Here is a 13,529-nt window from a genome sequence, read left to right on the forward strand (position 1 = left end):
CAGCTGGGTGGCGGACACTGTTTAGGGGGGTGAGATGGGGCTCCATCCTCCCTGAGTTTCATGCCTGAGGTGTGCTCACAGAGCATGGCCCACCCCCAAATGAAGCTCTTAACGACAATACAGCTCGAATGTGATATGTGATGAGTTCTGTGCTGCTCCCAGCCAGAGGCAGAGTGATTAAGAAAACAAAAGACTTTTGTCATTAAATTAAATTAAGGCTCATTGGATGGTCCTGAACCTGTTGTCAGGCACGCCTATGAAAAGATAGGGAGCAAAGGGTAGGAATAAATGGTGTGAATGGAAAGAGGTAAATAGGGGAGGGTCTGTAGCGGGACATGTGCTGTCCAACAGGCTCAGAACAGATTTGGAAAAAGGGGAAACAGTGAAGTGGCAACATTTGCAGATGACACAAAACTCAAGACAATTAAGTCCAAAGCAGACTGCGAGGAGATACAAGGAGATCTCACATAGCTGGGCAACTGGGCAACACAATGGCCGATGAAATTCAGTGTTCATAAAAGCAAAGTAATGCCCATGGCAAAATACAATCCCAACTATACATACAAAAAGATAGGGTCTAATTTAGCTTGAATACAGCATGACGATTTGGTCACCCCATCTCAGAAAAGATATGTTGGATTTGGGAAAGATGGAGAAGGGCAAGAGAAATTATAAAAGGTATGGACACCTGCCACGTGAGGAGATTTTAAAAAGACTGGGACTTCTCAGCTTGGGAAAGAGGTGACTGACCAGTGTGACAGACCCAGACCAGTGGGGTGCAGGAGTCTGGTCGAAGGCAAATATATTGGCCACTGGATGAACAGTTTCCTGTTCCCTGAGGGACCAGAGCAGGGACTGCCTGAGAGCAATCAGGAACCTGATAGAACCAATTAAGGCAGGCAGGCTAATCAGGGCACTTGGTTGAAAAAAGACCTCCCATCAACTAGTGAGGGGCACGCAAGGAGCTGGGAGTGAGAAGACGTGCTGCTGGAGGACTGAGGAGTACGAGCGCCAACAGGAAAAAGGTCCTGCAGTGCAAAGAAGGTGCTGGGAGAGGCCATGGGGAAGTAGCCCAGGGAGTTGTAGCTGTCATGCAGCTGGTTCAGGGGATGTTGCAGGAGACACAGCAGACAGCTGCTATTCACAGGGTCCGGGTCTGGAACCGAGTACAGTTTGGGCCTGGGTTCTCCTCATCCGCCCAACTCCCTGTTTGACACAGGAGGAGTTGACCTGGAATGTGAGTCTCATCAGAGAGCAAGGTCTAAATTGAAGAGGGATCTGACCTGTCCCCGACCCACTAGGTGCGACAACAGAGACTGTGGAGATTGCTCTCCCTTCCCCCCATGCTGGCCAGTGATGAGGTTAGTTGAGTGAACAGAAGGTTTGAGCCTCTAGCAAAAGCAGCCAAACTGAGGGCTGCCGTGAACCTCTAAGGTGAGCAAATCGGCCAGAAAGTGCAGGATCCACCAAGGCAGAGGAGGAACTCTGTCACACCAGGGATATGAGAGAGGGCTCTAAATCATGACTTGTGTGGAAAAATTGAATAAGGAAATGTTATTTACTTCTTCACATAACACAAAAAGAAGGGGACACCCAGTGAAATTAATAGTCAGCAGATTTAAAATAAATGAAAGAAATAATTTCTTCACAGACAACCTGTGGAGCTCTTTGCTGAAGGCCAAAACTAGAACAGGGTTCCAATAAGAACTATATAAGTTCATGGACAATAGGCCCATCAGTGGCTATTTGCCAGGATGGGCAGGAATCCAACACCATGTTCGGCATGTCCAGAGGGTCTGTTTTCCAGAACCTGGAAGTGGGTGACAGGGGATGAATCACCTGATGATTGCCTGTTCTGTTCATCCCAACTGAGGCACGTGGTATAGGTCACTGTTGGAAACCAGGATACTGGGTCTGATGGACCCTTGGTCTCACTCAGTAGGGTGATTCTGATGTTCTTCTATAGACCCATGATATATCTGTCCCCCACTGTAACACCCTAATTTCACTAATGCCAACTTGCACACTGTAAATAAACACCCCGACTTTCAAAATAAGCCAAAAATCAAGCTAATCCCATCTCAAACCAAGGCCATAACAAGCCAATCCATAAAAGTCTCCAACACTATGTGACTAGAGCCCCCCGGCATGCAGTCTGGGACTGTGGTGGGCCCGCTGTGCACCCCTGAAATCTCTCCTCCCTTGCTCCTGCTTGCCCCTCCCTTCCCCAAGATGCCAGCACATGTTAGTACCAGAGCTGAGTGGGTCTAATATTTATTTATTTTTCATTCTTTTATATAGGAATTAGATGCAGTGCTCCTGTGAGCTAATGGCTAAGTTATCTGCCAAACAATTAGAGTTTCTGAGTGCCTAAATAGTCCCTTGTATCATGTTTAAAATTGTCACCCATATCAAAACCTTAAATGGCTCCCTTGCACCTGGGGAAGGGGGGAGGAGGGAGAAGGTCTAGTGATTGTCAAGGGGAGGGTAAGACAGGAGCAAGTGACAGGGACAGGGCCTTGAGTGGCAGAGGCAGAGCCAGGCAGGGCATTGGTAGAAGAGGAGTGGCAAAAGGGCCTTGGGGGTCTAGTAACAAACAATTAGAAAGGTGACAACTCAATGAGTTGTACACAGACCGATTCCCCAGTTTGTCACACACTGACCCTGCACAATAAGTTCAGGAAAGGGATTAATGTCTCTCAGTAGTGCCCAGTAGTGTTAGTGAAGAGGGCCCAGCACCATGTCACCAGCAAGCTCTGTTTGGAGCTGGGCCTGAAAGACAGAGGACCAGTGAAAACTTTAGGTCCCTTTACAAGTAAAGAGCTGGAGCAGCGTGTCCCGAATATGTTTGGTCCCCAACCCGTAGATGATGGGGTTTAACATGGGGGGCACCAGGAGGTAAATGTTGGCCATGAGAACATGGAAATGCAGGGGCACATTCTGGCCAAACCGGTGTGAGAGGATGGAAAAGAGAGCTGGGACGCTAAAGGCTAAGAAGACACAGAGGTGGGAGCTGCAGGTCCTAAAAGTCTTGAGCCTGGTGTCCTTTGTGGGGAGGCTGCAGATGGCCCTGAGGATCTGGGTATAGGACACGGTGATAAAAAACACATCCAGACCCATCACCAAGAATGTCACAGAGAGGCTGTAGTAACTACTGACACGGGTGTCAGCACAGGCCAGCTTCACCACGGCCATGCCGTCACAGTACGAGTGGGGGATGATGTTGGTTCTGCAATATGGCCACCGCCTCGCCAGGAAGGGAGTTGGCAGTACGACCATGCAGCCACGCAACACCACAGCCAGGCCAATCGTGGCCACCACAGGGTTTGTCAGGATGGTGGAATGTCTCAGGGCATTGCAGATGGCCACGTAGCGATCAAACGCCATGGCCACGATGATCCCAGATGCCATCACTGAGAAGCACTGAATGAAGTACATCTGGGTGAGGCAGGCACTGAAATCGATCTCCCTGGAATTGAACCAGAAGATGCTCAGTGTTTTGGGCAGGGTGGACGTGGACACAACCAGGTCGGTGACGGCCAGCATGCAGAGGAAATAGTACATGGGCTCATGAAGGCTCTGCTCCATCTTGACAATAAATAGGATGGTGAAGTTCCCCAAGATGGCTATGGCATAAATGGCACAGAAGGGGATGGAGATCCAGATGTGGGCCGTCTCCAGGCCAGGAATGCCCAGCAGGATGAAGGTGGAGGGGTTGGTGAAGTTGGTTGCATTAGAATCTGACATGGAGTAGGGGAGAAGGTATCCAAATCCGAGGCAGAACGGTGTCTCCTGTTTGTACCGTACGTTCCCTTGACTTTCTGTACGTGCCCAGGGTGATGGTCGCAGTACAAACGCCTGGATGGAGAGACAATGTGAATATGAGACACTGCATGCACTAGTGGGGGCTGTTCTAATGGGTGTAGCAGATTGGCCGCTCTTCACACACTGAAAAAATGACATTTTCATTATTCAGAATAACTGACCCTACTCCATGTCACTAATTCCTACACATCATGGTGTGGGAAAATGTAATAGGCACCATCATCAAACATGAGTGTGGATATAGGCTTTCCATCATTGTTCCTTAGTGCAATGAAAGCCAGGTTAGATAGTCCATGGAGTAGGCCTGTGGCTGCGTCCCTGGAGGCTGGATAGCCTAGTGGCTAGAATACCGAGTAGGGGGGCAAAAATGGGGGAGGCTGGCTGCCTTCTCCCACTTCTTCCTGGCCCAGGAACTCCAAGCCACTTTCTATCCAAGTCCTTAAATTTGGAACGTGGGCCCCAAGAGTCCAGATTCCTCAATAGGGTCCCCCCATTTAACCAGAGGGAGCGGTTAACTGGCTCCTGTGATTTGGTGTCATTGAAAAACACCTGCTCATTTGTAGAAGTGTCCAAAACAAAGACAATGTTCAGATGTCTAAGGAATGGGATAGTGAATAACATGGTCTGGACATGCGCTCAGTTTTGATCGCTCAGTCTATGTAAAGGATACAGCAGAGAGAAAGGGGATTTCTGAGACAAGCTCTGAGAATGGGGGAGGCTGCCTGATGCAGACGGACTGAAAAATCTGGAACTGTTTCGTTTAGAGAAGAGACAAAGAAGCACAGAGTCATAGAAGATGAGGGTTGGACGACACCTCAGGATGTCATCCAGTAAAATGCCCGGCTGACAGCAGGACCAACACCAACTTGGTGTTGCCAAGCGACAGAAATGCCCATTCTGCTTCTAACCCTAACCACTAACTAATCTTTAAAACATGGCCTTTTCTTCCTTCCATACAGCATAGTTTTAAAATAATGTTAAATTTAAATTAATGCAAAATTCCTTGTTACTAAATTAATACAACAAATTTTGCAAATAATTATATGAATTTTATCAATTTTTATTAAAAGTTTTAAATAACAAGGCAATAACTTGCTTATTTAAATGTTTAACCCTTTTGTTTATTTTGTTTTTTTGTTTGCCTTATTTTGTATTGTTATAAATAACATTCTGGCACCATTTGTTTTTAAGTGTAAGTTGGTCCTGTATGTCATGTGTGTGGCCTTGTGTTGTGTGTGTCACGTAACTACTTTTCATTATTTTTATTTTGTTGCAACAAAATGTCAATTTTATTCCCTTTTAAAAATATTTATATATAAGTGTTAGCAAACTATTTCAATGTTGTGGTTGGGGTATAACCACCGTAATATTATTAATACAATTTTTTTTTCAAAGTTCAACAAGGTCTCCGTTATAAATATATGCACATCGATTTCTGCCTCATCAAACAAAGCAATCACAAACAAAAATAGTTCTCTTTTATTAATCACAGTTTTGTTTTTTATTTTTAGTCAAAGAAATAGAACGGTGGGAAACCTCAATCGTAAGAGTAAGGTAATATTAACAAAATGTCAATTTCTTGTTTGGGCTTTTTATAAATTGTTTTCACTTTTGAATATAGTTATAAGAATGTCATAGCAAAAATGTTTTAAAATAACAATTTATGCATAAAGCTAACCAAACAATTTCAACTGGTTTCCACCTTCGTCTTCCAAACACCACCAAGCATCATAAAAGTATATTACCCTCAAAGTATTTGCATGGATCTGTATTTAAAATTTATTTTGGTTTCATTTTGTAGTTGGTTTAATTTTATACGCTTTTCTTTTGTTATCTTATGTTAATGGGAAGCAGTGGTTGTTAAAGTTTGTGCTTCGAAAGAGTTAACAAGAGTGAAATCGGTATCACACGCAAATTAACTCTAAAAAGCTTGGTGTGAATCATGCTATTGACTCTTTTGCTAACACAGAATGTCCAGCAGGAAAAAACAACAACAACAACACACCTTCCCACAGCAGCTTTTAGAGTTAAGCATTTTATCTAGTATAAAATATTAATGCTGCACCTCAAGTGAAAACTAATGTCTACACAACAATTGCCAAAGTACAGCTTGTGTTATAAAAGACTCGGTCCCTATTACATTGTCCCTATTACATTGTAAACAAGCTACATTAAACTTTGTATTAAGTTTGGGTTACTGAAAACAAAAACAAAAAAGAAAAAGAAAAAAACAAAATACTTCATGATGCTAACTAGCAAAAGTTGTTTAAGTTGCATCCCACAGACCAAAGACACCAGAAAATATCAGTCTACAGTGAAGCAACCTCCCAAGCATCAAGAAAAAAAAATGGAGTGCTTTATAAACAGGAGACTGGTCAAATGCTCCCTCTGTCTACCATATACGGACAATTAAGTTAACAGTCAGCTGAAAACAACTAGCTGGACCAGGATAAAGGGTCATTTAATTTCAACTTGGTTATGGTGTAAAAACAACGGTGTTATTGCTGTACGATTGTTTTATCGTTGTACTTTCGTAGGATTGCTGTATTGTCGGATTGCTGTACAACACTTACAATGTGCATAACATTGCTCAACTGTTGAACCAACGCACGGGTATAAATCAACAAACGAATGGCAGCAAACAACGGGAAGGCAAGCGGAAAACAAAGTGGTAAACAAACAAAAAGTTGCACAGTAACTACAAAGTGGGTAAACAAATTGCCTGTTCGCACCAGGGTCAGTGACACTGCATCCCAAGTGAGGCACATGTTATTCAAAACAATCTTCTTCAGTGTATAGTTGATAAATTGGTTACTGTCCATTCAGGTGGTTGTCTGGAAGACGGCATCCATAAGAAACAACTGGATCTACATCAACTACTGGCGTATCACGGAGCAGTTCAACCCATGGAACAGAGAAGCAGCCGCTCCTGTTTCCTGCCCAGTGAACGTTACCAGAGGGTGACAACCAACAGTCAGGACACCCTACAACACGATGGGCAGCCCTGTGTCGTAACTAATTACAATAGATTTACATATAATGGCCTCAGTGGTACTGTCACTTCTCCAAATTTCTGGTTTACTTCTCATACACACAGCAGTGTGGGACACATCGCCCCAATCCTAGTGTCCCAGTATTTCAACAGACTCAGCCTACGACTCCTAACGATACAAATGGGAACTGTCATTGCCCCAATAAAAGTGGGTTGCTATCTGCAGTACCACAAGGGCCAAACTACAACAACAGATTGGAAAAGAATTGTCATGCTTGGTTATAAAGTGCTGTTCTATGTACACATGCATACTATACATAGATGCCCATATACACTACAAATATACACTCCAGACCCATATTATTCATATATATTAATTATTTGGGAGTGCCTAAGGCTCAGTCACAATATTACATTTCTCAGTCATCGTCCCGGGCCTAACATTCCCAGGCCCACCATAAGGGACTAAAAAATAATTGGATAATAAAATCTGCCTCTCAGTCGTGCGAGGGAAAGCGCAGACTAAAAAGACCGAAGGGGCATGAGTGTAGGGATGGTAAAATAAGGTAAACACATAGAATCATAGAATCATAGGGTTGGAAGGGACCTCAAGAGGTCATCTAGTCCAACCCCCTACTCAAAGCAGGACCAATCCCCGACTAAATCATCCCAGCCAGGGCTTTGTCAAGCCTGACCTTAAAAACTTCCAAGGAAGGAGATTCCACCACCTCCCTAGGGAACCCATTCCAGTGTTTCACCACCCTCCTAGTGAAAAAGTTTTTCCTAATATCCAATCTAAACCTCCCCCACTGCAACTTGAGACCATTACTCCTTGTTCTGTCATCTGCTACCACTGAGAACAGTCTAGATCCATCCTCTTTGGAACCCCCGTTCAGGTACTTGAAAGCAGCTATCAAATCCCCCCTCATTCTTCTCTTCCGTAGACTAAACATTCCCAGTTCCCTCAGCCTCTTCTCATAACTCATGTGTTCCAGTCCCCTAATCATTTTTGTTGCCCTCCGCTGGACATTTTCCAATTCCACATCCTTCTTGTAGTGTGGGGCCCAAAACTGCACACAGCACTCCAGATGAGGCCTCACCAATGTCGAATAGAGGGGGACGATCACGTCCCTCGATCTGCTGGCAATACCCCTACTTATAGATCCCAAAATACCATTGGCCTTCCTGGCAACAAGGGCACACTGCTGACTCATATCCAGCTTCTAGTCCACTGTAACCCAAGGTCCTTTTCTGCAGAACTGCTGCGGAGCCACTCGGTCCCTAGTCTGTAGCGGTGAATGGGATTATTCCGTCCTAAGTGCAGGACTCTGCACTTGTCCTTGTTGAACCTCATCAGATTTCTTTTGGCCCAATCCTCTAATTTGTCTAGGGCCCTCTGTATGCTACCCCTACCCTCCAACTTATCTACCTCTCCTCCCAGTTTAGTGTCATCTGCAAACTTGCTGAGGGTGAAATCCACACCATCCTCAAGATCATTTATGAAGATATTGAACAAAACCGGCCCCAGGACCGACCCCAGGGGCACTCCACTTGATACCGGCTGCCAACTAGAGATGGAGCCATTGATCACTACTCGTTGAGCCTGACAATCTAGCCAGCTTTCTATCCACCTTATAGTCCATTCATCCAGCCCATACTTCTTTAACTTGCTGACAAGAATACTGTGGGAGATCGTGTCAAAAGCTTTGCTAAAGTCAAGGAACAACACGTCCACCACTTTCCCCTCATCCACAGAGCCAGTTATCTCGTCATACAAGGCAATTAGATTAGTCAGGCATGACTTGCCCTTGATGAATCCATGCTGACTCTTCCTGATCACTTTCCTCTCCTCTAAGTGCTTCAGTATTGTTTCCTTGAGGACCTGCTCCATGATTTTTGCAGGGACTGAGGTGAGGCTGACTGGCCTGTAGTTCCCCAGATCCTCCTTCTTCCCTTTTTTAAAGATGGGCACTACATTAGCTTTTTTCCAGTCGTCCGGGACCTCCCCTGATCGCCATGCGTTTTCAAAGATAATGGCCAATGGCTCTGCAATCACATCCACCAACTCCTTTAGCACTCTCAGATGCAATGCATCCGGCCCCATGGACTTGTGCTCGTCCAGCTTTTCTAAATAGTCCCGAACCACTTCTTTCTCCACTTCTTTTTGTGTTGCCCAGTGCAGCAGTCTGGGAGCTGACCTTGTTCGTGAAGACAGAGGCAAAAAAAGCATTGAGTACATTAGCTTTTTCCACATCCTCTGGCACTAGGTTGCCTCCCTCATTCAGTCAGGGGCCCACACTTTCCTTGACTTTCTTCTTGTTGCTAACATACCTGAAGAAACCCTTCTTCTTACTCTTAACATCTCTTGCTAGCTGCAACTCCAGGTGTGATTTGGTCTTCCTGATTTCACTCCTGCATGCCCGAGCAATATTTTTCCATTAGTTGCCGGAAGAAAGCCTCATCCACCGCATCCCCCTGCTCTGGTGGTCTATAGCAGACTCCCACCACGACATCACCCTTGTTGCTCATGCTTCTAAACTTCATCCAGTCTCTCAGGTTTTTCTGCAGTTTCATACCAGAGCTCTGAGCAATCATACTGCTCCCTTACATACAGTGCAACTCCCCCACCTTTTCTGCCCTGTCTGTCCTTCCTGAACAGTTTATAACCATCCATGACAGTACTCCAGTCATGTGAGTTATCCCACCAAGTCTCTGTTATTCCGATCACATCCTAATTCCTTGACTGTGCCAGGACTTCCAGTTCTCCCTGCTTGTTTCCCAGGCTTCTTGCGTTCGTGTACAGGCACTTGAGATAACTTGCTGTTTGTCCTGCTTTCTTAGTATGAGGCAGGAGCCCTCCCCTCTCGCGCTCTCCTGCTTGTGCTTCCTCCTGGTATCCTGCTTCCCCACTTACCTCAGGGGTTTGGTCTCCTTCCCCCCGTGAACCTAGTTTAAAGCCCTCCTCACTAGGTTAGCTAGCCTGCTTGCGAAGATGCTCTTCCCTCTCTTCATTAGGTGGAGCCCATCTCTCCCTAGCACTCCTCCTTCTTGGAACACCATCCCATGGTCAAAGAATCCAAAGCCTTCTCTCCGACACCACCTGCATAGCCATTCGTTGACTTCCACGATTTGACGGTCCCTATCTGGACCCTTTCCCTTCCACGGGGAGGATGGACGAGAACACCACTTGCACCTCAAACTCCCTTATCCTTCTTCCCAGAGCCACGTAGTCTGCAGTGATCCGCTCAAGGTCATTCTTGGCAGTATCATTGGTGCCCACGTGGAGAAGCAGGAAGGGGTAGCGATCCGAGGGCTTGATGAGTCTCGACAGTCTCTCCGTCACATCGCGAATCGTAGCTCCTGGCAAGCAGCAGATTTCTCAGTTTTCCCGGTCGGAGTGGCAGATAGATGACTCAGTCCCCCTGAGGAGAGAGTCCCCGATCACCGCCACCCGCCTCCTTCTCTTGGGAGTGGTGGTCGTGGAACCCCCAACCCTAGGACAGTGCATCTCATGCCTTCCAATCGGCGGAGTCTCCTTCTGCTCCCTTCCCTCAGATGTATCATCTAATCCACTCTCCGCATTAGTACCTGTGGAGAGAACATGAAAACAGTTACTTACCTGTATCTGTGTTGCTGGTACATGGACGCTCCCCTTTCTTCTTCTGGAGGTCACATGCTGCCAAATTTCTTCACTGTTCTCTTGTCCCCGCTGCGCAGCCTGCTCTGAATCTTCAGAACGTTGTGTCTGTAGAAGCATATCCTGACGTCTGTCCAGGAAATCTTCAGTTTCTCGTATGCAACGCAGGGTCGATACCTGTTGCTCCAGACCTTGAACCTTCTCTTCCAATATGGAGACCAGCTTGCACTTTGTACAGACAAAGTCGCTTCTGTCCAACACAGCCTCCCAAATAACAGTGTTTAGCCCACTGGGTTATCTTTAGTCCATGCATTATGCTTTTCTGGGACGATGGGTAAACATCCTCCGCATAAAAAGACAAGAAGTGGGGGAATGTAGTAAGATGAGGCTCTGAAACATAAACCCCTGTATCAGAGGCCCGGTATGAGGCCTGAATCCTGAACTAAAGTGATGGTCAAGACCTTGCTAACATAAAGCAAAGTTAAACTGTGAGCCAGAGGCAGGCCCTGCTCACAGAAGCTGGCAAGAAGAGGGCTGATGTTGCAAAAATACACATCACTAAAAGGTACCAGAACACTCGGACACTTGCACATTCCACGCAGATAACAAGGAACAGGCAGACCCATCGTAAAGATGGGCAAAAGGGTACTATGATGGATAGAGTTGTTTTGTTTGAACCAACATGTACAAGGTGAGAGACGACACCTGACTGCGTAGAGGGGTTGCACCTCAATACGTCGGGAGTGATGAGTAACTTGTTTGTACCTGTGTATAAGAATACAGCCCTTGGGCGTTGTCTCTGTCTGGCCTAGGGGGCAGTGGTAAATCCTGCCACTGATTGAGCTGTGTCCATTGTCAGGGAGCACATATGTACTAGCAGAATGGTAGACATCTGATCCAGGGAGCTTGAGACTGTGTTTCATCTGGCAATAAACCTGGCCGGGTGCCTTCCCCATAGGAGGCGAGATTAAAGAGACTAGGACTTTTCAGCTTGGAAAAGAGGAGACTAAGCGGGGATATGACAGAGGTCTATAAAATATGAGTGGTGTGGAGAAAGTGAATAAGGAAAAGTTATTTACTTGTTCCCACAATATAAGAACTAGGGGCAACCAAATGAAATTAATGGGTAGCAGGTTTAAAAGAAATAAAAGGAAGTCCTTCTGCACACAGCGCACAGTCAACCTGTGGAACTCCTTGCCTGAGGAGGTTGTGCAGACTAGGACTATAACAGGGTTTAGAAGAGAACTAGATAAATTCATGGAGGTTAAGTCCATTAATGGCTATCAGCCAGGATGGATAAGGAAGGGTGTCCCTAGCCTCTGTTTGTCAGATGATGGAGATGGATGGCAGGAGAGAGATCACTTGATTTCTTACCTGTTAGGCTCACTTCCTCTGGGGCACCTGGCATATAGGACCCATTTCAAACCCCTAATCATTTTAGTTGCCCTTCTCTGAACCTTTCATAATGCCAGCATATCTTTTTTGAGATGAGGGGACCACATCTATATGCAGTATTCAAGATGTGGGCGTACCATGGATTTATGTTAGGGCAATAAGATATTCTCTGTCTTATTCTCTATCCCTTTTTTAATGAGTCCTAACTTTCCATTTGCTTTTTTGACTGCCACTGCACTCTGCGTGGACGTCTTCAGAGAACTATCCCTGATGACTCCAAGATCTTTCTCCTGATTAGTAGTAGCTAAATTAGCCCCCATCATATTGTATGAATAGTTGGGGTTATGCTTTCCAATGTGCATTACTTTACATTTATCCACATTACATTTCATTTGCCATTTTGTTGCCCAATCACTTAGTTTTGTGAGATCTTTTTGAAGTTCTTCGCAGTCTGCTTTGATCTTGACTATCTTGAGCAGTTTAGTATCATCTGCAAACTTTGCCACCTGACTGTTTACCCCTTTCTCCAGATCATTTATGAATAAATTGAATAGGATTGGTCCTCGGACTGAACCCTTGGGGAACACCACTGGTTACCCCTCTCCATTCTGAAAATTTACCATTTATTCCTACCCTTTGTTCCCTGTCTTTTAACCCATTCTCAGTCCATGAAAGGATCTTCCCTCTTATCCCATGACAACTTAATTTACATAAGAGCCTTTGGTGAGGGACCTTGTCAAAGGCTTTCTGGATTCTATGATTTAATATTCTCACCTTCAGCTCACAACATAACTCCCCTAATGCAGCATTCACCTTCACTCTTCTTGGATGGTTCCCAGTTAAATTCTCTCTCTTTGGGCCATATGATAGAGGAGAACACAGTTAAAGATTGCAACTGAGTACATTCCAAGGAACACACAGGGAACAATTCCCACACAGTAATCTCGATAAATACTCAGTGCTTCAGAGGAGTTAATTCCCCAAAGCTGAAGCAAATTATCAGCAAAACTGATTGGGAGGAAAAATTTAGACAGAAAAATGGGAGTAACAATTGAGAATTCCTTAAGAATAGTTTACTTGATTGCTAAAAGCCACGATTCCTCAGTCAAGAAAGTGGACAGCTTTGGCTAAAATCCCAGGTAAGTGACAAAATGAAGTCAGCATTTGGGAGGGAGGGGGGGAAGCAATATATAACAAATGGGAAAAAGGAAAAATAGATAGCAATCAATACAAATTGGAAGTTATGAAAACTGATAAGGGACATTAAAGACTTCAGTGAAAAATCCATGCTTGGCAGGGCTATGGATAACAAAAAGGCGGTTATTAAGTATATTAAGAATAAAAGAAATCCTAGAAAAAGTTTAGGCCAACTCCTAGATGGAGAAAGAAAACTTGATAATGTTGCAGAAAAGGGAGAAGTGTTCAAGAAATAGTTTTGTTCTGCATTTGGAAAGAATGCAGGCCCCACCAACACACTATAGCACTGTATTATGGAATGGCTTACATTTAGAGGATTTAGAGGTCATTGTGAACAACCAACTCATTGTGAGCTCCTCATGTGATGCTGTAACCAAAAGGGGTTATGTGATCATTGGATGCATAGAATCATAGAATATCAGGGTTGGAAGGGACCTCAGGAGGTGTCTAGTCCAACCCCCTGCTCAAAGCAGGACCAATCCC

General features: G+C 45.1%; 1 protein-coding gene across 1 annotated transcript; it reads right to left on the reverse strand.

Moving 5' to 3' along the window:
* Positions 1-2,799: 2,799 nt before the first annotated feature.
* LOC144930648 (olfactory receptor 52M1-like) lies at positions 2,800-3,747 on the reverse strand. The gene has a single exon (XM_078853170.1). It carries the CDS (start codon positions 3,745-3,747, stop codon positions 2,800-2,802), a length of 948 nt encoding a protein of 315 aa, XP_078709296.1.
* Positions 3,748-13,529: the final 9,782 nt, after the last annotated feature.

Source organism: Lepidochelys kempii, chromosome 1, assembly GCF_965140285.1.
Source record: "Lepidochelys kempii isolate rLepKem1 chromosome 1, rLepKem1.hap1, whole genome shotgun sequence".
Taxonomy (NCBI): domain Eukaryota; kingdom Metazoa; phylum Chordata; order Testudines; family Cheloniidae; genus Lepidochelys; species Lepidochelys kempii.

Coding starts and splice junctions, on each gene's coding strand:
- LOC144930648 (XM_078853170.1), bottom strand. CDS start 3,747: ATGTCAGATTCTAATGCAACCAACTTCACCAACCCCTCCACCTTCATC.